Below are 22,834 nucleotides of genomic sequence, written 5' to 3' on the forward strand. Positions count from 1 at the left end.
CTCAAATCAAAAGTCAAAACCATGCTTGGCTAATTGCTAAGGCATCTCCAATAACTGAGTGACTGTTTAGTTTTCAGTTAGGAAGTCCATTTGAAGCATTGGAATTCGAGATCACGATTTTCAATGCACATTCAGCCAACAGAATACACTTGTTGGGTTGAGTGAATGTGCTTTCACATTCACCCAACTGAAAACCAAACAGAGTCTAGTCTGCATAAATTTATAAGAAAATGTATATTTCTTTTTAATAATAAAAAAAAGTAATGCAAACCGTGTTGCTAAAAGGCTTTGCTTAAATGATTCATGGAAGAATTTGAGTCATAGATGGACCAATAATATTTAGAATAAATATAACTTTTAGTTCACTTATCCTAAATATTATGTTAATCACTGAAAAAAATTTCCATAGACAAATATTAATTGTTAGTAATGTTAGTAAATTAGTCATTCTCACTTCTCAGGGTTCGAATCCTTGACCTTAACCCTGCTTCATCTTACTCAAGTTTTTATTACTCTTACCACTTGAAATTTAATCCAAATATTTTTATTTTTGGAATTTTTAAAATATGTTGCCGATATTCATGACTAGCCGATAGAGTGAGATGAAAATAAAAATTGAGCAATTCATAAATAAAATAGTCAACAATAGGAACAAGATTTAAATAAGAAGATGAGAAACGACAAAAACAGTGAACAATGGGCAAATTACCAAGATGAGATACACTTGAGTTAGACACAATTTGGATCAATGTTCAACTTAAACTTAAAATTAAAGGCAGCAGCCATCATCATTACGAAAGAAAGAGAAAAAAAAAAGAGAAAGAATAATAATTGAGAAGGAAATACGATCCTTCCTCCTTCCATCCTTACCGCCTCACTCCAAAGTAAACTCTCTCCATTCCTCATTCTATATATAACCCCTTTTCCTCTCATCTTAGACTCACCCAAACCTCCCTTATCCTCTTCTCTCAATATTTCTATACCATTCTCTTCTTCTCCTCCTTCATCTTTTTTAGAATCAATCAACTCATCAATAAAATTAAACTCAAGAAACATGGCTTATGCTGATGAAATTTCAGCTCTCAAACAAATCAAATTGCATCTCCTAGGTGAACTCTCTCCACTCCCAACTCCCAAAAACAATCAACAACCACCACAACAACAACAACAACCTTGGTTTCAACAATTTGATGAAATAACAACATCAAACACTAGCCCCACTCAATCTTCTTCCTCTGATTCCTCTTCCTCTTCTTCCAACATCTCTCTAGATCATTACTTTGATACACAAAATCAACTTCCCCTGTTTGAATTTGAGTTCAAACCACACCCGATTGACCTACAAACACCGGTTGCTCCGCCGCAACGACTCGCACGGAAGCCCTCGCTGCAAATCGCTCTACCTAAGAAAACCACCGAGTGGATCCAGTTCGGAAACCCGGATCCGAATCCGGACCCGGTCGTGCAGGCCCAACCTGAGCCCGCGGAGAAGAAACAGCACTACAGAGGTGTCCGCCAGAGGCCGTGGGGGAAGTTCGCCGCTGAGATTCGCGACCCGAACAAGCGTGGTTCGAGGGTGTGGCTCGGGACTTTCGACACCGCCATCGAAGCTGCTAAGGCTTATGACCGGGCTGCGTTCAAGCTTCGCGGGTCGAAAGCCATACTGAACTTTCCTCTTGATGTCGCCGCCGCCGCTGCCTCCGGCGACGGAGAGAGTGACAGGAAACGCCGCCGTGAAGAGGAGGTGGTGGAAGTTAAGGCGGTGGTGAAAAGGGAGAAAACCACGGAATCGGAAGTTAAGGAGACGCCGTTGACGCCGTCTATTTGGACCGGGGTATGGGACAGTGATGTGAAGGGGATTTTCACGGTGCCGCCGTTGTCGCCGTTATCTCCCCTTCCGGCTTTTCATTCACAGTTAATGATGGTGTGAAATTACTCATCTAGGACTATGTTTTTTTGGTTTGACTTTTGTTGCATCCTTGATTAAGAGATGAGCATCATCATGTATGTACATTTCACAAGTTTATTTAATTCATTCACTACGTTTTTGCAAGAATTTAAATGCCTAGTTGTTTCTATTTAAATCGTTAAGTTCACAAATACATAAAACTCATTGATCAGCCTCTACCACTTAGTGAGCTGATCGCTGAACGAGAGATTAATCTCAGGGTTTTAAATTGCGGATACGGTCGCGGTTGCAGCTGCAGTTGCGGTCATTGCGGATGCGAGCAATGCGGCTACCGCAATGCGGGTTGCGGCTGTGCAGCGTGAATTTTTTATTTATTCACACAATACGTAAAAAAATTACTATAATTATTACCATATCTTTTCGGTATGTATGAAATGTATCTCCTAATTCTCCTCACCCTACATAGATTAATATAGAAACAATAATTCAAATCAGATATGTTTCCCTTTTACAACCAAACATTTTCACATAAAATTAATCTATTTTATAACCTATTCCCCTTTTCTTCTTGTTCACCCAACTCACCTGCAATTCCATCGACAGAGAAAATTAAAAAAACAGAGACCACAACCGCCGCACAAACCTGCTACAACCTGCAAACCCACCGTGCACCACCCACCACAGTCGCACTACATACATACACACGGGTGTGGCCTCTGAGGGAAATGAATCCTTCCATATTCTATCAGCCTTTTTTATTGGTGTAGAGAACAGATGAAGGAGAGGTTAACTAAATTCTGCAGTTTGGACTTTGGACATTTGGAAGCAAGCTAAATCCATAAGAAAATGAAATTATGAAGCACATCACATCAGATCCGAGTTCCACACTTCAACTGATGGAGGATTGCTGCCAATGGAACCTTGTAGCGGCCGCAACAGTAGATTGCGGTGACGTTGTGGTCATGTTGCGGTCATATTGCGGTTACATAACAGTATTTTCCGTGAATTGAAATCTCACCGCAATTGCTGTTCGATGCGGTTGCGGCGTGCACCGCAACAGCAATATTGCGGCCGCATCACGTGATGTGGTCCGCAATTTGAAACTCTGATTAGTCTCACAGCTGTTGGCGGTGGAAATACTTTGGCCACGACCAAAAAATCGTTAAGTTCATTAAAAAAGATTAATGACTAGATCTTTTTTGGTGTTGAGTGAATATAATAAAAAACGAAGAGAATAAATAAATGAATACTTATGTATATGTGCCCGAATAATAACTCAAGTGGTAAGAGTTAAAAATATAAGGGTTGGGTGAGATGAATAGTGAAGGGTGGAGGGTTCGAACCCTAAGAATGACTAATTTACTTTTTTTTTTTTGCTTCATCTGAAAACTGAATGACTAATTTACTAACATTACTAACAATTAACAATTGTCAATAAAAAAAAATGTATATATCATCTATCATATACACACCTCTCAACTCATTTTCCACATGCACTATATCTCTTTTCTCTATCAATCAAATCACCTATCACATCTTTATTTTCTCTTTTCTTTCTTCCTATCTCTCTTTTCTTTCACTTTTTTGAGGTGTGAAGATATAATTATTCTATAGAAGATGATCGTTAACCTTATTCTTTATTCTTTAATAAACATCACTTCTCTCCTTGACTATTTCAATTTTTGATGACATCTCATATCAATCATAATACAATGTGGTACGAAGGCACTCCATTGAGAATTCTTCATCCAATTAAAACTTGTTTTAGTTGGAATATACGCTCACAAAATTTTGTGATTTAACGTCAGTCAATTTTTTTTTGATTAGCAACACCAACGGCGATTTAACAACTGATATTTGTGAGACCCAAGTTTTTAAGTTTGGAATAAATCGAATAAAATTCCTTATCACGATTAATTTGATGTAACGTGAAGGAAAACCTGAACAAGTATATATTGAATGGAACAAATTTGTGAAGGAGAAAGTTCAGGAAAATGCTAAGGATTGTATCAAAGTCGATAAAAGTTATAACACGATTAATATTCACTTAAACCTAGGTCAAAAGCGCTAGTAAATAACTAATTTATATTTTAAGACACAACGGAAACTAATTCCAAAAATCTTCAGAGAAATGTTAGAACTTCTCTTGATCGTCTCTAAACAAGCGTTTCGATACGAAACCCTGGAATGTACGAACGCCGAATTCCAATACTCGGAAGTTTGCCGAAACCGAAACCCTGATAGTTCAGAAACCCTAAAATCTACGGACGATGAAGACTTTTTCTATTCGGAGCTTCAAATGAAGATTCCACCCGCGTAGGCCTATTTCTCTCGATATTTCTAATCTTTCTTCAGAACGAAGTTTTCTCATCCGACATCAACTGCAAAAAGTAGTTTTTCGGGTAAAATCGATTTACACCGATTTTTGATCGTTTGATTAAATTCCAAGAAACCTATTTTGAGTTCTGGAATTCTGTCGCCAGAACCTCTCTTAGAATTCTCCGAGGAATACGCAGGAAAAATCGGAATCGCGAAATTTTCATTTTTCCAAATTTTCCAAAACCTATAAATAGCGGGAAAATGAAAAAATTTCAAAAACCCACCCCATTTCTTCCCAAAACCCGCGAGCTTCCAAGGAGAGGAGGAGGATTTGATTTTCGCCGTTTCTTGCCCGTTTGCCGCACAGTTCGTTGCTAATCGAAGACCTCGAGGTAGGAATACCATATCTCACTTCTGATCGTCGTTTCTGTCGACTTCTTCTATGTCTTTCTGTGCTCAAAGTTTTGAGCTTTTTGTAAAACTGTCCAAATAAGCTGATTTCAGTGTCTAAACTCATTCCCTGCATGCTCCTGAGCGTGTTTAGCGGATTACATTTTGCCGAATGTCGCCGAAATGCCGTCGGGATCCATTTCTGTTAGAAAAACCCATTTATAGGTAAAGTTTCGTTCATTACGCTAAAAATTCACGACTTAGCTTAGTGCTAGTAGGATTAGTCGTCAAAAGCGTCGTTGTTGACGTCCCCATCCAATTTGTTTTTCGAAAATCCAGTTTTGAAATTCTGAGCTGAAAATAATGACCAAAATACCCTTGTGACAGTTTTTGATCCGAAAATTTTTCTGAGCTTAGAACCGTCTTAGTTACGGCTAATGATAACCTAGGAACCAAGTTTGGTCGAAGAAAAATCGACCCACCTATTTATGAAAAGTGGCCGAGAGCTCCACACCAAGGGGGGGGGGGGGGGAAATTTCGTTTTTTCGAAAACTTGTCTTAACGCGTTAGATTGTCGTACTTCGGAGTTTGTAGTGTTTCGTGTAACCCTAGTACGTATTGTTTGCTGAGTTTCTGACTCATTGTGATTGATTTCTGTGAATTTGTCCTAAGGTTCGTTTGCAGAACTTTGTGAAGTTCAAGAGGAAGATTGTGAAGGAAGCTTTGAGGAACAAGCTGGAAAACCAACAGGTGAGGGCTACTCACTGAATACTAGATAATGAATTAGGTGTCGACGATTTCGACTTGATTTATTGTTTATGCACTTGATTGTGTTTGATTGGGAAAAACGTTTTCTGATGCTACGGCTGACAATTGATAATCTTTTATTGATTGATTGTTGTTGAGGTTGATTCACATGCTAAATGCTACCTGGTTAATCTAGGATGTGTGATATTTTCCCTATATGCTATGTGCTACCTGGTTATTCTTCAATGTGTTGATATATGTGCCTTGACTGTTGGATTGTGTTGCTTTGGTTATGCAAATACACATATATCTGTTATTCGTCAGAGTGAGGATAACGGGCTGTTATGCCAGAATTTATTGTGAGATCTTGAGAAAGTTTGACGGGACGGACCGAGGTTCGGACCCTTGATATTGTTTTGATGGATCGAGACCTTCTCTGGGAGTTATTTGGGATCATGGGATCTTTTGAAACTTATAAGACTTGAGATAAAACTAAATGGAAATTATTTTATAAGGAAAATTCATAAGACATTAAACAACATCTAAACCTTTAATTAAAGATTCCAAATTCAATTAAGAGCTTAAGAAATGAATATTAGTTTTGGGAAGTGAGAAGTGTCGTCGAGTCCAAGTTTTGAGGAAACTAATGAGTTTCCGAGTATATTGATACTCTTTCGCTCGATGAGCTGATTTGTTGTTTGGGCTATCTAAAGGATAAGCCGAGAAATTAATAAGTTTTCGGGTATGTTGATACTCTTTCGCTCGATGAGCTGATTTGTTGTTAGGCTATCTGAAGGATAAGCCGGGAAACGGGTAGTTTCCAAGTACATTGGTACTTTTTGCTTGCTGAGCAGTTTTTGACCATCGGATGGAGATGAGTTGGATGATTCGAGAAATCATCATGAGTTACTTTTTATAATTAATTGTCTTTTGTCGCAGAATCGACATTTACCTTAGGGTATTCTTTTTAGAGACAATTAGTTAGCTAGAACACGTGACGACGTGACGAGTGAGGTCGGAGACGTTGTTTGGCTAACCACTTGCATTCATGCACTCATTGAGGTTAATACACGGTGGGATGCCGGACCTCGTTGGATTCCAAAAATGGTCATAAGACCCGGATTTCCATGTAAGAACACTGCGGTAATTCTTGGTAGCAGACGGAAATGGCAGGCCTGCGGGTTTACTGCTGATCTGACTACACTTTGTTTGGTATAAGAGACACCCGAGCAGAAATGGTCCCACCGTGGCTGGTGTTAGCGCTGACTCGTTGGTGCCCATCCCTCCGGAATGCATCTTGTTCCTTTGCATATGCACTTCATGCACCATTCATGCTGATTATAGTTGCTGTTTGTATTTGTTACCTGTTAATGTTGTTTGAGATATGATAAGTGTCAGCAAATGTTATTTATTTCTATTTGGCAGGTTATGCAATTTATAATGTTGACATTCATAATTAAGACTATGTGGCTACTACTTAATATTTGCCTATTGGATGTACTATTATGTAATTCTTTGAGTTGACCCTTGCGCGTGCTACCTGTGTGGGGGGCTATGTATGCCCTTTTTGTCAGATGATGTCGATGTCCGACTGGTTCGAGATGGTCGTCCCTTCGGGGGGGACCAGATTTGAGTTGCTAGATACAGACACCCCGGGCTCTTGGGTGGTCGACCCCGCAGGTCACCGAGCCATTTACACGGGGCGAATAATGGAGGACCACGTGGACCGAATGGGGAACCTGACGCAAGGAGTCTTGAGACGCCTCACGGTTAGCTTCAACCTACCCCCGGGCGTGCATTGTGGCCCTAGAGTTGTGGTACCGCCACCTTCACCTGAGGATGAGGAGGATCCTTCAGAGGAGTTGCCAGTAGGAGGGGCTTCATCTGAGTCTAGCTCACCCACCGTCGCGGCTGCTGCTGTCTTGGGTTCGGGTACAGTACCCGTGGGACCCGCTGCGAGGACCGATGCCGTCATTGACGTGATCGTCTTGGATTCAGATTCAGACGACGATCACGGTGATGCGTAGCTGGGAGTGGTGTGTAGTACTCCTCTAGTCGGGATTAGGGTAGGAGTAGCGTCGTGGCTCTGATCTTCAGTTTTTCTCGTTTTGGGGCAGGGTAGGTCCCCGACCTATAGCTTTTTGTGTGGTTCTCTTGACGAGAGTCACAGGGAGTTGGTCGGATTAGGAGGTCTTCGGGCTGTTTTGAGCTGGCCTACTTTCTTGTTGGAGGACTTTATATCAGGATACGGACCTTATATTTTGTGTTGTACATATTTGCCGTCAGGCACTACTTTCCCGTCACTGGAGGTTACTCGTGACGTGGCTTACTGGTTACTGTGGGGAGTGTATATATATATTGTATATTAGTCTTGTTTATTTTTCGTCGATGCATGTTTAAATCCGACGAGTCTTTAATTACTGAAAACAAATATCGAAAAAAATATTCACGTTTTTCCGCTTTTATTTTCTTTTGGTTACTAAAGTGACGCCACCGAAATCGGGGTGTTACAATATTTGACACTATAAAGCAGGTTAGCGGTAGAAAAAGGCAACCGCTGACACAATCACCGCTAGATACGTCCTAAGCACTAGCGGCGAATTAACCGCTGCGAAACTAATTTTTTGAAACTGTTTCGATAATGGACTTACATCGGTTGCAACCGCCACTAGTCTTATTTTTAGACTAACCTCAGTTGTAACCGCAACTAATCGTCCTATTTTATTTTTATTTATTCCTTCACCAATTCTCACTTCCAAATTAAACTATTTTTTCTACCATACTTGTTATATCCCACTTTTCAATATATATATTTGATTTTTTAAATTCAATTTAGATATTAGTGGGAATGTATAGATGAAACCAGCGTAACTATTGTCCAATTTTTCCCTTGTACCGTGTATGCTTGAAAATTGAAATTAGCAATTATGTTCCAAAATTTGCAAAATTAGGGCAAATGAAATACGAAATCAGATTGAGAAGCACAAATATGTATTAGAGATTTAGAATCTCAGTAGAAAGTGGAACCATAACAAGAGATTGAAACCGAAGAACACATATGAAATCGCTTGCGGTGGAAGGGAGGAGGGCAAGATGGAGGAGAAGAGGACGCGATGGAGGAAAGGAGAATGCAGTGGAGGAGAAAGTAAAGGGGGAGGGCACGGTGGAGGAGAGGAGGGTGCGCTGAACGAAGAGAGAAGAATGAATCTAAGTGAAGAGTGAATGAATATATATGATTCTTAACAGTAGTGTCAACTGTCGTTAATATTTTTCTTAAAAAAATGTTAATTTAACGCTGGTTGAAACTGACGCCAGTCCCAAAATACCGCCATATAACACTTTTTCCTTAGCGTCGCCCATCCTGATCGATGACAAGATTTAAGCGTCGGTTAGTACCAACCGTCGCTAATCCATCGACGCTAAACCTCTGAATTTTTGTAGTGACACATGGAACATTAGAAATATTGAATCAATCAAATTGTTCATTGGTGATCTAGACTTAGTGAACCAAGGATCCCCAGCTTTAGGGTAAAATCTAAGCTTAAGGTCTATGTGAATTGTTTGAGTAAGTTATTCTTCCACTTGCTCTGAAACTCTCTTAAAGGCCTGAGTTTGTTCATCAAGATGTTGGGGTAGTATGCTCATGTTCTGTGGAGTAACGGTTGCCGCCATCGTTAATTTTCCATTGATTTTGATCAATTATTGGAATGCTAAGGTCTTCATTGATGTGTCGTCGAGCTTTATTGGTAAGCCTTCAACCGATGAAGTTGAAAGAGCTTGGAAGTGACCTTTTATGTTCGTACAAATGGCTTCGTTGACGTTGGACCCAAGAGATAAGACCTACGGGTTGATAGACCTATCTTAGCCCAATCGATATGAAGTCTCTAAGAAAGGTTTGTGTGTCTAATGGGAATGTGCCGGGTCCAAAGGGATCAGTTGGGTTTCATAAAGTTACAATTTCAAACGTTAAGCAAATGAGTTGTTCTATTTTCGTATAATTTATCCTGATAGAGGGGTAAAATGACCAACGTATAAAGAGACGGGACTGGTTGATCTCCTTTTTTTTGTTACACATGAGAGGCTAGGCCTCAGAAGCAAAAACTAAGGGTTAAAAGACCCTATAGGGGAGGGAGAGGAAGGGTCCAAGTCCCGCCCTAACAGGGAGTGACACTCGCCAAAAGGAGAATCAAAGGTATGTGTCCCAAAAGGAAGGGAGAGGCCCACCTTAGCTAGGTAATCAGCCACGGAATTCGAGCTCCTTGGAACATGCTAGAAAACAATAGCCCCATGAACTGATTTCAGCTGAAGGATGGCATGAGCAATCTTGCCATACTGGTGAGAAGAGGCTTCATAGTTATTCAAAAATCTATCACATCTTGGGAATCACTCTCAATAATCACTTGTGGGAAATCCCGACTGATGACCAAGTTCATAGCTATCTGGACTGCAAGGAGCTCAATCAGAAAGACGTTAGGATAGCTAACATCGCCAAGGTTGCGGCTGAAGCCCAGCTTCCAAACTCCATCAGCATCCCTAAGAACCCCGCCACAACTTCCTAGAAGATCAGATCTCAAAGCCCCATCCACATTCTGTTTGACCCACCCCTCTGGAGGCTTGTCCCAACAATGTAAACTGTTCCTCGAGCTTGATCCAGCAAACATGTCAACAAGCTGACCTTGCAAGGAACTGAACGAGGAATCTAGAGCTGTATCTGTAACAATTTCTTCCATGCCAAGAGCACGAATAAAGCCCCAAATACGTGAAGGATTACGAGGGTTGCTATTGAAGACGAAATCATTCCTCATTCGCCATATAACAGAAAGCGCTGAAGAGAAGAACTGAGGCCAATCCAAACCCGAGTTTTCCAAGTATTACCTGAGATATTACCCGCAAGCCAAGAACTCCAATCTGCACTGAAGAAAGAAGGATCACAACCACCGACCACTGCTGCCTGCCAAAAGGGGCGAACCACACTACAATCTCTAAAGAGATGGAGCAGGTCATCTGCAGTTGATCTCCTAATATAATATGGATTGAACATTATAAAAAAAGATTAATGACTAGGTGAATGAATATATCGGAAACTTAAAGGGATAAGCCACATATGTATCATATGTCATATAGTAATAATAATTCATTCACAAATTATGCATACACTCAATAAATGTTAGGTCACATATTTGGTAGATGATGCAATGGATTAAGAAGAGTGGAATATGAAGAGAAAGTGTGTGGAATTAAAATTGAAGAGAAAGTGTGGTAAAGATAATATCATAAACCTTCATATTAGATGATTATTTACCTTAATCTTTGAAAAATATTCTCCCCACGCGTCATATTCACCTCATACCTAGAACATATAGTAATAGAAGCAATGAAGTTTTACTCTTACTGAAAATACACTTACACCTAAACGTATATAAAGACAAAAAAGAAATGAGAGATATATAAAATAGAATAAAAGTGAGAAATAGGAATATAAAGATGATAAACATTAGATGAAAGAGAAAGTGAAGTGTGAATGAATTAAAACTTTAGAAAATATGTGATATAACAGTTATCATGATATAATACAAATTAGAGATAAGTGAAAAAAGTGAAAAAAAAAAAATGTGAATCAATCAAAACTTACTCTTATCCTTGATATATGGACTTTTTTTTTTAATTTTTTGATGACATCTCTTACAATTTCTATAATATCGGTGAAATTAGTTTCTGAGTTTGTAAGCAAGTTTGATTTTAGTCCCTCGGAGACAAAATGACGTTTAGTGGCGGTCATTTTTATAATTACGGGTGGTTTTTGTCCGCCATTAAACGTTATTTTTCCTCAGAGGATTTGAAATCAAACTTGCTTACAAACTTAGGGACTAATTTTACCATTAACTCTAATTTATTATGGATAAGAGTGGGAAAATGGGCTAACATGCTCCACCATGCCATCAACTCACATAAAAAATGTGAAATCGATTGAAATGCTATTTAAATATGACAAAGAGCTGAGCCAATTCTCGAGCTCAACCCCTCCCAGTTTGCCTTCGGAGGTCTCTGCCGAAGGGCGGCAATTGATGCTTTTGCCGGCAGAATTCTCTGAACCACGAGGTGTTTTGACTAGGGCAAGGAGTGCCCTTTTGATGGGGAAACGGTTGGGCCTAATTTATTCCTGCTCTGATGACGTTGCTTTGAACCAGATTGCAGCCCAGATTTCGGCGCGCGAAACTTCTTAGAGATAGCTATCTTGGTAGGTGATGTTTGGTTGATTGGTGAGGTTCTTTGGTAGGGCGTTTGTTTCTTGGGGTTGTGAGGGGTTGTTGGTGTTTTGAGCCTTTTGGAAGTTTTTTTGTGGCAAGGATTTTTTGCTGTATAGAACCTATAGGTAGTTTGAGCTTTTGGGGTGGGTGTTGTATAGTGATTTTTTAATAGAGTTGTTGCTCTCCCTCTGCGGTTTCTGTTGAGGGCGAGCAACCGCTTCTCTTTCTTGAGGTGGCTGCTCTTTTGGTTGTTATCTCTTTCTATATTATCTATATATTTCACTTTCGAAAAAAAAATATGGATTGAACATTACACCTCGCTCCCGAGGCGTTATCCAAGAATTTTTCGTTGCGGAGGCCGGAGTTAAAGACTAAAGAATGTCACTGGAGCATCAAATAATACAAAAAAGTATTTAAATACACATTTTTGTTCTTTAATAATACGTACTAATATACTTATTATTACATCAATTATGAATATTCAACAATTTGTCGCTTAATATGTACAACTAATACATTTCTGAGAAAATCATCTTCAATTTTGTTGTGAACTCGAGTCTTAACAACTCTCGTTGCAAAAAAAGATCGCTATATAGATAAAATTGAAATAGGAAGTTCCAAAACAAGACATATCAATCTAGCTGAAAGACAAAAAGATCAATATAATGTAGGCATTTTTCTTAAATTAGGATCTCGGGAAACATCTTAATGATAATGTCTTAGTTGAAATGACAAATTTTTTAATAGTTGTAAGGACTGACAAATTGTGTCATTGATTCACAATATTTCTTTCATTACATTTAACATAAAAGCAAATTCGAAACCAAGCAATATTTTAGAAGGTGCTGTCGTATCTCTTCATTGAGAAGAATTAAATGCATTCTCATTTATATTTTAAAGAACCTAAGAAATTATGTTTCACCAAATAAGTTTATCAAACTTGTTATTAATTAAAAATGAGAACTTCATCTAGTTTCACCATGACGTTGTAAAGTATCAATTTGTGAAAATTGAGAGATGAGACTAAAATTCAACAACAAAAATTTGTAGGGAACTATATAAAAATACCTATAGCCGTTGAAACAAAATCTTGCAGGGGTCATGGCCCCACCCTAGATACGCCCCTGTCCTCCTCTCATTTTGAGGTGGGTTGCTCGGATAAAAAAAAAAATTAAAGACAAGATATTGGTTATGAATTAATCCTTCAAAATAAGTGGTTTGGAAAATTAATCAACCTAAAAACGTGGGTGGGTTGACGTACTCAAAAGAGAAGACGTGACCCTGAATCGTGAGAGAGATGAGAGGGAAACAAGAGAGAGAAACAGGAGGGAGTTTTGTGAGGGAGTAGGTGGAGGTTAGGAGACCTAGTAGGATTGAGACACCAAAGGCTAGACAACAACAACTATCAGACGAGGATAGTGTTCAACGATGGGAGGACAAGCGCAGAATCGCCGACAATGGAAGAATCACTTCTTTCTACTTCACTCATTTCCCCGATAAATTTGGGGAAAAAGAATTGTGGGGTGTGTTTCAGAGGTATGGAAGAGTGTGGGAGGTCTTCATCCCAAGGAAGAAGGACAAAGGAGGCAAGAGGTTTGGGTTTGAAAGATTTCTGGATGAAAAGTATAACATCCTAACTTGACGACTGGCCTCACGGTAACAACACGAGTCTTTTCAGCGCGCTTTGTCCTCACTCGCGCGCTTCCCGGGAAAACTTCCCATAATAACCTTTTAGTCCTCACACTTAGCTTATGATTCTCACTAAACAAAAACAAGTTTCAGAATTGATTTTCCAAACCCAAAACACATGCCATAGGCTCGGTCACATCTACATACCTAGGTATAAATTTTCATTTTTCCTAAAATCACTTCCAAAGCCATTTCTTTTATATTTAAAAAATAAATAATCAAGGCATAAATTAAAATCATTAAAATCTCAAAATCACTTAACTCAAAAAAACAACTTTTTAGAAAACTAATCAGTGAAATCCATAGATCCGGTGATGGGGATTAACATTTGTGAAAGCACTTTGGAAAAAGCTCTAATTGAAAATTTTACAAAGACAAGAACTCAACCTTTTTGGAAATAAAAACCTATCCCGATCTGACGACTGGCCTCACGGTAACAACACAAGTCTTTTCAGTGCGCTTTGTCCTCACTCGCGCACTTCCCGGGAAAACTTCCCAGGAGGTCACCCATCACGATATTGCTCCAAGGCAAGCACACTTAACCTCGGAGTTCTTATCAGTTGGGCTCCCGAAAAGAAGTTGCAAATTGTTGTTATGGGTAGTACAATCAAATCATATATGCCCTCCTCAACTGTATAGTCCATCCCTACACAGTCTCGGAATACCTCTTGTTCGGGTGTGGTGCGTCCCTCCACATAGAAGGCGATCAATCCTCGCCCTTCTCAGCTCAGGGCGTCACAGGCCCACCAACTTCCGCTTGGTTCATCCTCGAACCACACCGTACTGGGAGAGGTCGGCTCTGATACCAATTGTAACATCCCGATCTGACGACTGGTTTCACGGTAACAACACGAGTCTTTTCAGTGCGCTTTGTCCTCACTCGCGCACTTCCCGGGAAAACTTCCCAGGAGGTCACCCATCACGATATTGCTCCAAGGCAAGCACACTTAACCATGGAGTTCTTATCAGTTGGGCTCCCGAAAAGAAGTTGCAACTTGTTGTTATGGGTAGTACAATCAAATCATATATGCCCTCCTCAACTGTATAGTCCATCCCTACACAGTCTCGGAATACCTCTTGTTCGGGTGTGGTGCGTCCCTCCACATAGAAGGCGATCAATCCTCGCCCTTCTCAGCTCAGGGCGTCACAAAAAGGACCCAGCAAGCTTGGAGCGTGGATTATCCACCATCATGATTGGCAACATGAAGGTACATGTCAATCGTCCGAGGTACCGACAAATCAAACTACGATGATCCCAAACGGCAAGATGAGGGTACCATACCAGAATCCAGAATCCAATGCCAAGGTAGTGGAGAGAAGGCAAGATGAACACAGGAAATCATATGCGCAGGTAGTGGTAGAGGCACAAGATTATCGGGAAGCACGAAGAATGAAAAGCGAGTAGCAAGGCTAGAGAGAAGTTAGGCGAGACAATGTGGGTTTAGCAGATGGGAATAATATAGAGGAATGGTCAGACCCTGAGGGGCGGGATAATGAAAGTAGAGTTGAGTGGCTTCGTAAGAGCCTGGTGGGTACCTTGCATGACTCTGCTCTGATTGATACATTACAAGATGCGTTTATCCTGCATGGCTTTCTTTCCATTAAAGTCAGGCACATGGGAGATAAGATGATGCTGCTATCTGGAAGCGGAGATGAGAATGTGGTGGAGATTTTGAGGGGGGATGAGAGGTGGATTGAAGAAATATTTTAATCGCTATACTGGTGGAATCATACAATTGTCCCGGGTCATAGAATCACCTGGGTGAGATGCTATGGTTTAGCGTTGAATATATGGAGCAGAAGATGTTTCAATTTTATTGGCGCACCATTGGGGGAAGTGATGGAGATTGACAGAAAAACAGAGGAACCTGAAAAAAGTGGATTATGCAAGGTTCCAGATAAGGACTGCGGCTTTGGATCCTATTGTGCTGTTTAGGAAACTTAGAATTAATAATTTTGTGTATGGGGTGAGCTTGGTGGAGGAGGTAGGTGAGGACATGTCAAGTAGATGGTGGGTACAAGAGGTTCCGTCAACAGAGGCTTATGAGTTGTCTGAGGTTGGCACTGGCTAGTTCGACGTTGCTGAGGAAGGCGAGCAAGTTCTGCCGCCAGTGAAGAGACAAAATTCCGGTGCACTTAATGGGATAGAAGAAACGCATGATGATTTAAGTAGGAAATTAATGCACCAGTTAGGAATAAGGAATGGGTCAAAAAGTAACGACAAGGTCAAAGTACAAACACAAAGGAAGGGTGAGGATTCTTTGCCAACCATTGAGGAATCATTGGATTTATGGAATGGAATTATGGGCTGCGTGCGGGACCCAGGCAAGGAGATTAATTCTGTTAATGTAACAGCTCAAAATATGGAGGAAATTAAAAAAGGGGATCAAAAGTTACTAAGGCTGGCGGAAAAATTCGGCCAGCCTAGTAAAGGCCCAATAAGTGCTCCTAAGGGCCTTGGGGAATTGATGGGTCTGGATGGCAAAAAAATTAATTCTACCAGGATCCACTTCTCAACTATCAAGAACCAAGCAACCAAGAGAGCAGATGTGGCGACAAACAACGCATGCAATTCTGGTGAGGCAAACGTTGATCTTAGTCAGGGGAAGGAAGACCTATGATTGAATCCTGTTTGTGGTGGGGTGGATTGGCGAAATATGGTGGTGGAGGGTAGCTTCAGAACCTGGAATCAGACCAAGCTTGGAGTGCGAACCAAGCGGTGGTCGCGAGTTCCATGGTGGGCTCATATCGACAAGGATCATGGGCATGCCCAGGAGCTATTGACGGAACTTGTGGAAAGCAAGAACATGTCGAGTACTCACAGAATTGGAAGGGTTCTGGTGAGCACGCTGAGTCTTCAGAGACCCATGTCTCAACCTCCTTGTTTTCTGCTCAATCTAATCATGCTGCTATGGTTAGGAAAAATGTGAGACAACAACTCTATTCTTTGAGTAACCCACTTATGGACCATGGAGTGACTGAGGGTAATGGGGCAAAGTGGGAAAGGGATTTAAAGGAAGAAGCAAGCAACGTTTTGGAAGCTGGGGAAGGAATGTGAGGCCACTTTGGCAGGGCCAGACATTGAAATGATAGAGAGGCTAATTGAGCTGGAAAAAAGGGATAATGGTTCGTGGAAGGTACATGTGAGACGAGCAGCAAATGGGGTACCAAAGTGTGATCAATGAAGATAATCAGCTTCAATGCAAGGGGGATTGCCAGCAGAGTAAAGTGGCGATCAATGAAATAGATGGTGAGTAGGGAGAATGCAGATATGATTCTTATTCACGAAACAAAACTAGAGATAGTGGATTCTAGGTTGTGTGGTGCCATTTGGGGTGATGTAAACTGTGAATGGAAGATGGTGCTGGCAATGAATAGGGGTGGTGGGCTTCTCTGCATCTGGAGAGTTGGCGTGTTCAGTGTTGATAATGTGTGCTCGAGTACTCGCTTTATTGGCCTGGTGGGTGTTTGGGAAGGTTAGAATCAACCATGTGTTATAGTGAACGTGTATTCCCCATGCAGCATGGAAGGGAAGAGAGCCTTGTGGGGTGAATTGGCCGACTGGAAAGCTGCTAGCAATATTCCAGCATGGTGTGTCGCAGGTGACTTTAATGCGATCCAGAGTTCTGAGGAAAGGAGAGGCCGATCGACATAATTGACATACGGGAGAAGAGAGAATGAGGCTTTTAATGAATTTATTGATAGAATGGAACTAGTTGATATCCCAATGCTAGGGAGGAAGTACACATGGTACAGACCGAACGGAACAGCTAAGAGAAGACTACACCGGTTTTTGGTATCACAGGAGTGGCTGGAATCGTGGCCAAACAGTTTTCAATTGGTTCTAAATAGGGAGGTATTAGACTACTGCCCTCTACTCTTAAGAAACATATGTCAGGACTGGGGACCAAAGCCGTTTCGGGTACTAAACTGTTGGCTACAACATCCGAATTTCAAAGAGTTTGTCGCTGAAAATTGGAATGAGAATCAGGTTCAGGGTCGGGCAGCATTTGTATTAAAAGAAAAGTTGAAGGCCTTGAAGGGACAATTAAAGATTTGGAATAAGGGAGTGTTTGGTAATGTACATGAGAAGAAGAAGGTATTGGTTGAGTCTTTTAATGAGATTGATTTGAAGGCGGAGGATGGGGATTTGAGTATAGAGGATGTACGGCAAAGACAATCGATGATGGCAGAATTCTGGAAAATCTCTAAGCTGGAAGAGTCTATTCTCCTTCAAAAATCCAGGACACGTTGAATAAGGGATGGATACTTGAACTCCAAATACTTTCATGCGGTTGTTAATTGGAGGAGAAGAATAAATAGCATTGGGGGGCTGAACCTTGGCAGTAGTTGGGTCGAGGATCCAAACATGATAAAAAGGGGGGTTGCGGATTTTTTCCAGGAAAAGTTTAGAAGACAGCAAGGTAGGGGTCCCAAGCTGGATGGTGTGCCTTTCAAGACAGTTTCTGAGGCTGATAATGTTTTTTTGTGCTCTAAATTTAACTTACAAGAGATAAAGGAGGCGGTGTGGGAATGTGCCAGTGATAAGAGCCCAGGACCATATGGGTTTAACTTCCGATTTTTGAAGTCATTATGGGATACTATAAAGGTGAAGTTCAGAAGATGGTGGAGGAATTCCATCATTGTGGGACTTGGCCTAAAGGATACAATGCGTCTTTCATTACCTTAATCCCAAAGGTTGAGTCTCCCCATGGCCTAAACGAGTTTAGGCCTAACCGAGTTTAGGCCTATCTCGCTCATCGGGTGCATGTTCAAGATAATTGCAAAATTGTTGGCGAGGCGTCTGAAATGTGTGCTGCCAAAGGTAATTGATACCGATCAATCAACGTTCCTTGGAGGTCGAAATCTGCTTGACAGCGTTGTTGTGGCTAGTGAGGTAATCCATGAGGCTAAGAGGAAAAAGAAACCAACACTTGTGTTTAAGGTAGATTTCGAGAAAGCATATGATACAATTGATTGGCCATTTCTTGAGTATATGATGAGGCGTATGAAGCTTTGCGAAAAGTGGATCCATTGGGTAATGGGCTGTTTGAAATCTTCTACTGTATCTGTATTAGTAAATGGGAGCCCAAGTGAGGATTTCATTCCGGAAAGGGGCATCCGACAAGGCGACCCTTTAGCACCCTTCCTATTCTTAATAGTAGCGGAAGGGTTGAATGGGTTAGTGAAGAGGGCGGTTAGTACTCATAAACTATCAGGGGTCAAGGTGGGACTTAACCAAGAGGTGGAAGTTTCACTCCTATAGTTTGTTGATGATACTCTTTTCTTTGGAGAGGCCACTTTGGAAAATGTTAGAACATGGAAGTGTATATTGCGGTGTTTTGAATTAGCGTACGGGTTAAAGATTAATTTCAAGATGAGTTGTTGTGGGGGGGGGGGGGTAGCGGTGGGGAGTGAAGTGCTGAGGGGTTTTGTGAATTTTCTGAATTGCAAGGAGATGGCTCTTCCTTTCACTTACTTAGGCTTGACGATTGAAGGGAATCAGAGGTTAATTGAATTCTAGAAGCTGGTCATCAATAAAGTAAGGAAGAAGCTCTCTCTATAGCGTAGGAAGTCCTTGTCTCTTGGTGGCCGCATATGCCTAATCAAGAGCGTATTGTCTGCGCTCCCGTTGTTTTATTTATCATTCTTCAGAATTCCGAGAGGTGTGGCAAAAATCTTAAGAGGCATCATGAGGAAATTCCTTTGGGTAAGTTGGGAGAGGATGCGCTGTCCTAAAGAGTTTGGGGGTTTGGGGTTAAATGACCTAGAGAAATTCAATGTTGCACTGTTAGGGAAATGGAAATGGAGAATGACTCAAGAAGGGGACAACACATGGTGTAGGATAATTCGAGCAAAATATGAGGATGTTTAGCTTGGTGGTGCACTGTGTTGTCCTTCCAAGGCATCAGCTTGGTGGAAAGATGTGTGGTCTGTGTGTTTTGGGGATGGGGAGATGTGCTGGTTTGATGACAGTGTAAAGTTGATCATTGGAGATGGTAGTTGTGAGACCCAAGTTTTTAAGCTTAGAATAAATTGATAAAATTCCTATTCACGATTAGGTTCGATGTAACGTGAAGGAAGAAAACTGAACAAGTGTTCATTAAATGGAATAAATTTATGAAGAAGATAGTTCGGGAAAAGGTTAAGGATAACATTATAATCGATATAAGTTATAGCGCAACTAATATTCGCTTATACCTAGGACAAGAGCGTTAGTAAACGACTAATTTACTTTTAAAAGCACGATAGAAACTAATTCCAAAAATCTTCAGAGAAATGTTAGAACTTCTCTTAATCCTTTCCATGACAAGCGTTTCGATACGAAACCCTGGAATGTACGAACGTCCGAATCTAATTCTCTGAAGTTTGCCGCAACTAAATCCCTGATAGCTCTATAAAGTTGAAATAAACTGTCGATGAATAATTTTTCTATTTAGAGCTTCAAACAAAGATTCCACACGCGTACACCTATTTCTTTCGATGTTTCTAATCTTTCTTCAGAAAGAATTTTTCTCATCCGACATCAACTGCAAAAAGTAGTTTTTCGGGTAAAATAGATTTACACCGACTTTGGATCGTTTGCTTTAATTCTGAGAAACCTGTTTCGAGTTCTGGAATTCTGTCGCCAAAACCTATCTTAGAATTCACAGAGGAATGCACAGGAAAAATCGGAATCGCGAAATTTTCATTTTCCCGCGTTTTCCATCTTCTATAAATAGCTTGAAAATCAAAAATTCAAGCCCCATTCACCATTAGAGGCCGCGAGCTTGAGAGGAGAAGGGGAGGAAGTGATTTTCGTCGTTTCTTGCCTGATCGTTGCACCGACAGTTGCTACGCGAAGACCTCGAGGTATAGATGCTATTCCTTACCTCTGATCGTAAATTCTGTCGGTTTTCTCTATGTCTTTATGTGCTCAAAGTTTCAAGCTTTTTGTAAAACTGTCCAAATAACTTGATTTCTCTGTCTAAACCTATTCTCTACTAACCCAAGAGTACTTCTAGCGGATTACATTTCGCCGAATCTCGCCGAATCGCCGCCGAGCTTCAATTCTGCTAAAATACCCATTTTCTGACCAAAGCTTCGTTCTTTAGACTTAAAACTCTCGACTGAGCTTAGCGCCAGTGGGATTAGTTGTCATAAACGTCGTCGGTGACGTCCCCATCTAATTTGTTTTTCGAAATTCCAATTTTGAATTTCCGAGCTAAAAACACTGACCAAAATACCTCTGCGTCAGTTTTCGATCCGATAATTTTTCCGAGCTTTAATTCGCCTTAGTTACGACTAATGATAACCTAGGAATCAAGTTTGATTAAAGAAAAAGCGCCGGACATATTTAATGTGTGTGGCCGAGAGCACGTCAATGGGAGGAGGAAAATTTCTCTTTTTCGAAAACTCGTCTTATCGCGTTAGATTATCGTACTTTGGAGTTTATAATGCTTCGAGTAACCTTAGTAATTATTGTTTGCTGAGTTTCTGACTGATTGTGATTGAATTCTGTGATTTCGCTCTAAGGTTCGTTTAAGGAATTCTGAGGAGCGGAAGGAGGAGATCGTGAAGGAACGCTGCAGGAACGCACTGGAGGAACTACAGGTGAGGGCTACTCACTGAATACTAGCTAATGCTTTAGGTGTCGACGAATTCGACTTGATTTATTGTTTATGCACTTGATTGTGATTGTCTGGGAAATGTTTTCTGGAGGCTTCGGCCGAGTGAACTAATTGAGATGTGTGTCTCCGTTTTCTGAGGCTTCGGCTGACATTGTTGATTATTTATCACTTGATTTGTTATTGATATTGATTCACATGCTATGTGCTAAATGGTTAATCTAGGATATGTTGATATTGATTCACATGCTATGTGTTAAATGGTTAATCTAGGATGTGTTGATATATGTGCCATGACTGTTGGATTGTGCTAATTTGATTATGCAATTACACATATATATGTTGTACGTTAGAATGAGGATAACGGGCAGTTATGCCACACTTATCATGAGATTTTGGGTAAGTTTGACGGGACGAACGGAGGTTCGGGCCCTTATTAATAGTTTAGTGGATCGAGACCTTCTCTGGGAGTTACTTGGGATTATAGGATCTTTTAAACTCATAAGATTAGAGACAAAACTAAATGGAAACTATTTTACGAGAAAAATTCATAATACACTAAACAACCTCTGAACCCTTTAAATAATGATAACAATCTCAGATGAAAGCTTAGGGTTTGAATATTAGTTTTGGAAAATGAGAAGTGTCGTTGAATCCAAGTTTCAGGGAAATTAATAAGTTTCTGAGTATGGTGATACTCTTTTGCACGATGAGCAGTTTTATTTGTTTGGCTATCTAGAGGATAAGCCGGAACTATAAGTCCCAAGTACATTGGTACTCTTTGCTCGCTGAGCAGTTTTTGACCATCGGAATTAGATGAGTCGGATGACTCGAGAAGTTATCATGAGTGATTGCACTCTTTTTACAATTAATTGTCTTTTGTCGCAGAATCGACATTTACCTTAGGGTATTCTTTTTAAAGACAATAAGTTAGCTAGAACACGTGACGACGTGAAGAGTGAGGTCGGAGACGTTGTTTGGCTAATCACGTTGCATTCATTCACTCATTTTGAGGTTTATACACGGTGGGATGCCGGACCTCGGTGGATTCCAAAATGGTCATAAGACCCGGATTTCCACATAAGAACACTGCGGTGATTCTTAGTAGCAGACGGAAATGGCAGGCCTGCGGGTATACTGCTGATCTGACTACATCTTGTTTGGTCTAAGAGACGCCCGAGCGGAAATGGTCCCACTATGGCCGGTGATAGGACTGACTCGATGGTGTCCATCCTTCCGGATTGCATCTTGTTCCTCGTCATCTCATTCATGCACCATGCATACTGACTTAGTTGCCGAGTGCGATTGTTACTTGTTAATCTTACTTGATATATGTTATTTGTCAGTAATTATCATTTACATTCAATTGGAAGATATACAATTTATAATGCTATCACAAACTTCTAAGCCTAAGTATTTATCCCTTAAACTTTATCTACTGGGTGTATTACTTATGTAATTCCTTGAGTTGACCCTCGCATCTGCTGTTTGTGTTTTGGCGGACTACACCCATTGTCAGATGTCCATGGCAGATTGGTTTACGATGGTCTACCCTTCGGGGGGGACTAGGTTTGAGATGCTTGATGAGGATATCCCTGGCTCATGGGTGGTCGACCACGCTGGCCACAGAGCGATCTACTCGGGGAGAATAATGGAGGATCGTGTCGACAGTCTGGGACAGTTGACGGAGGGAGTACTGAGGCGTTACACTGTCAGCTTTAACCTGCCATCCGGCGTGCACTGTGGACCCGGTGTAGGAGCACCACCACCACCGTCGTCTTCCGACGACGAGGACCCCTCGGAGGAGGAGCCTGTGGGAGGGACTTCATCGGACTCTAGCTCACCTACTGTTGCTGTTGCTGATGACTTTGGATCAGGTCCCGGACCCGCGAGACCAGCCCAGGAGCATGTTGCAGTAGCGAGAG

The 22,834-nt window shown here is 41.0% G+C and overlaps 1 protein-coding gene across 1 annotated transcript; it reads left to right on the forward strand.

Annotated features, from left to right (window-relative positions):
* The first annotated feature begins 902 nt into the window (after positions 1 to 902).
* LOC130712073 (ethylene-responsive transcription factor 5-like) lies at positions 903 to 2,056 on the forward strand. The gene has a single exon (XM_057561909.1). The coding sequence runs from the start codon at positions 1,055 to 1,057 to the stop codon at positions 1,928 to 1,930; it is 876 nt and encodes a 291-aa protein (XP_057417892.1). The 5' UTR covers positions 903 to 1,054; the 3' UTR covers positions 1,931 to 2,056.
* The last annotated feature ends 20,778 nt before the right edge of the window (positions 2,057 to 22,834 follow it).

This window comes from Lotus japonicus, chromosome 4, assembly GCF_012489685.1.
Source record: "Lotus japonicus ecotype B-129 chromosome 4, LjGifu_v1.2".
In the NCBI taxonomy this organism is placed as follows: domain Eukaryota; kingdom Viridiplantae; phylum Streptophyta; class Magnoliopsida; order Fabales; family Fabaceae; genus Lotus; species Lotus japonicus.

Bases quoted from the DNA above. Each gene is read 5' to 3' on its own strand.
- LOC130712073 (XM_057561909.1), top strand. From the start codon at position 1,055: ATGGCTTATGCTGATGAAATTTCAGCTCTCAAACAAATCAAATTGCAT.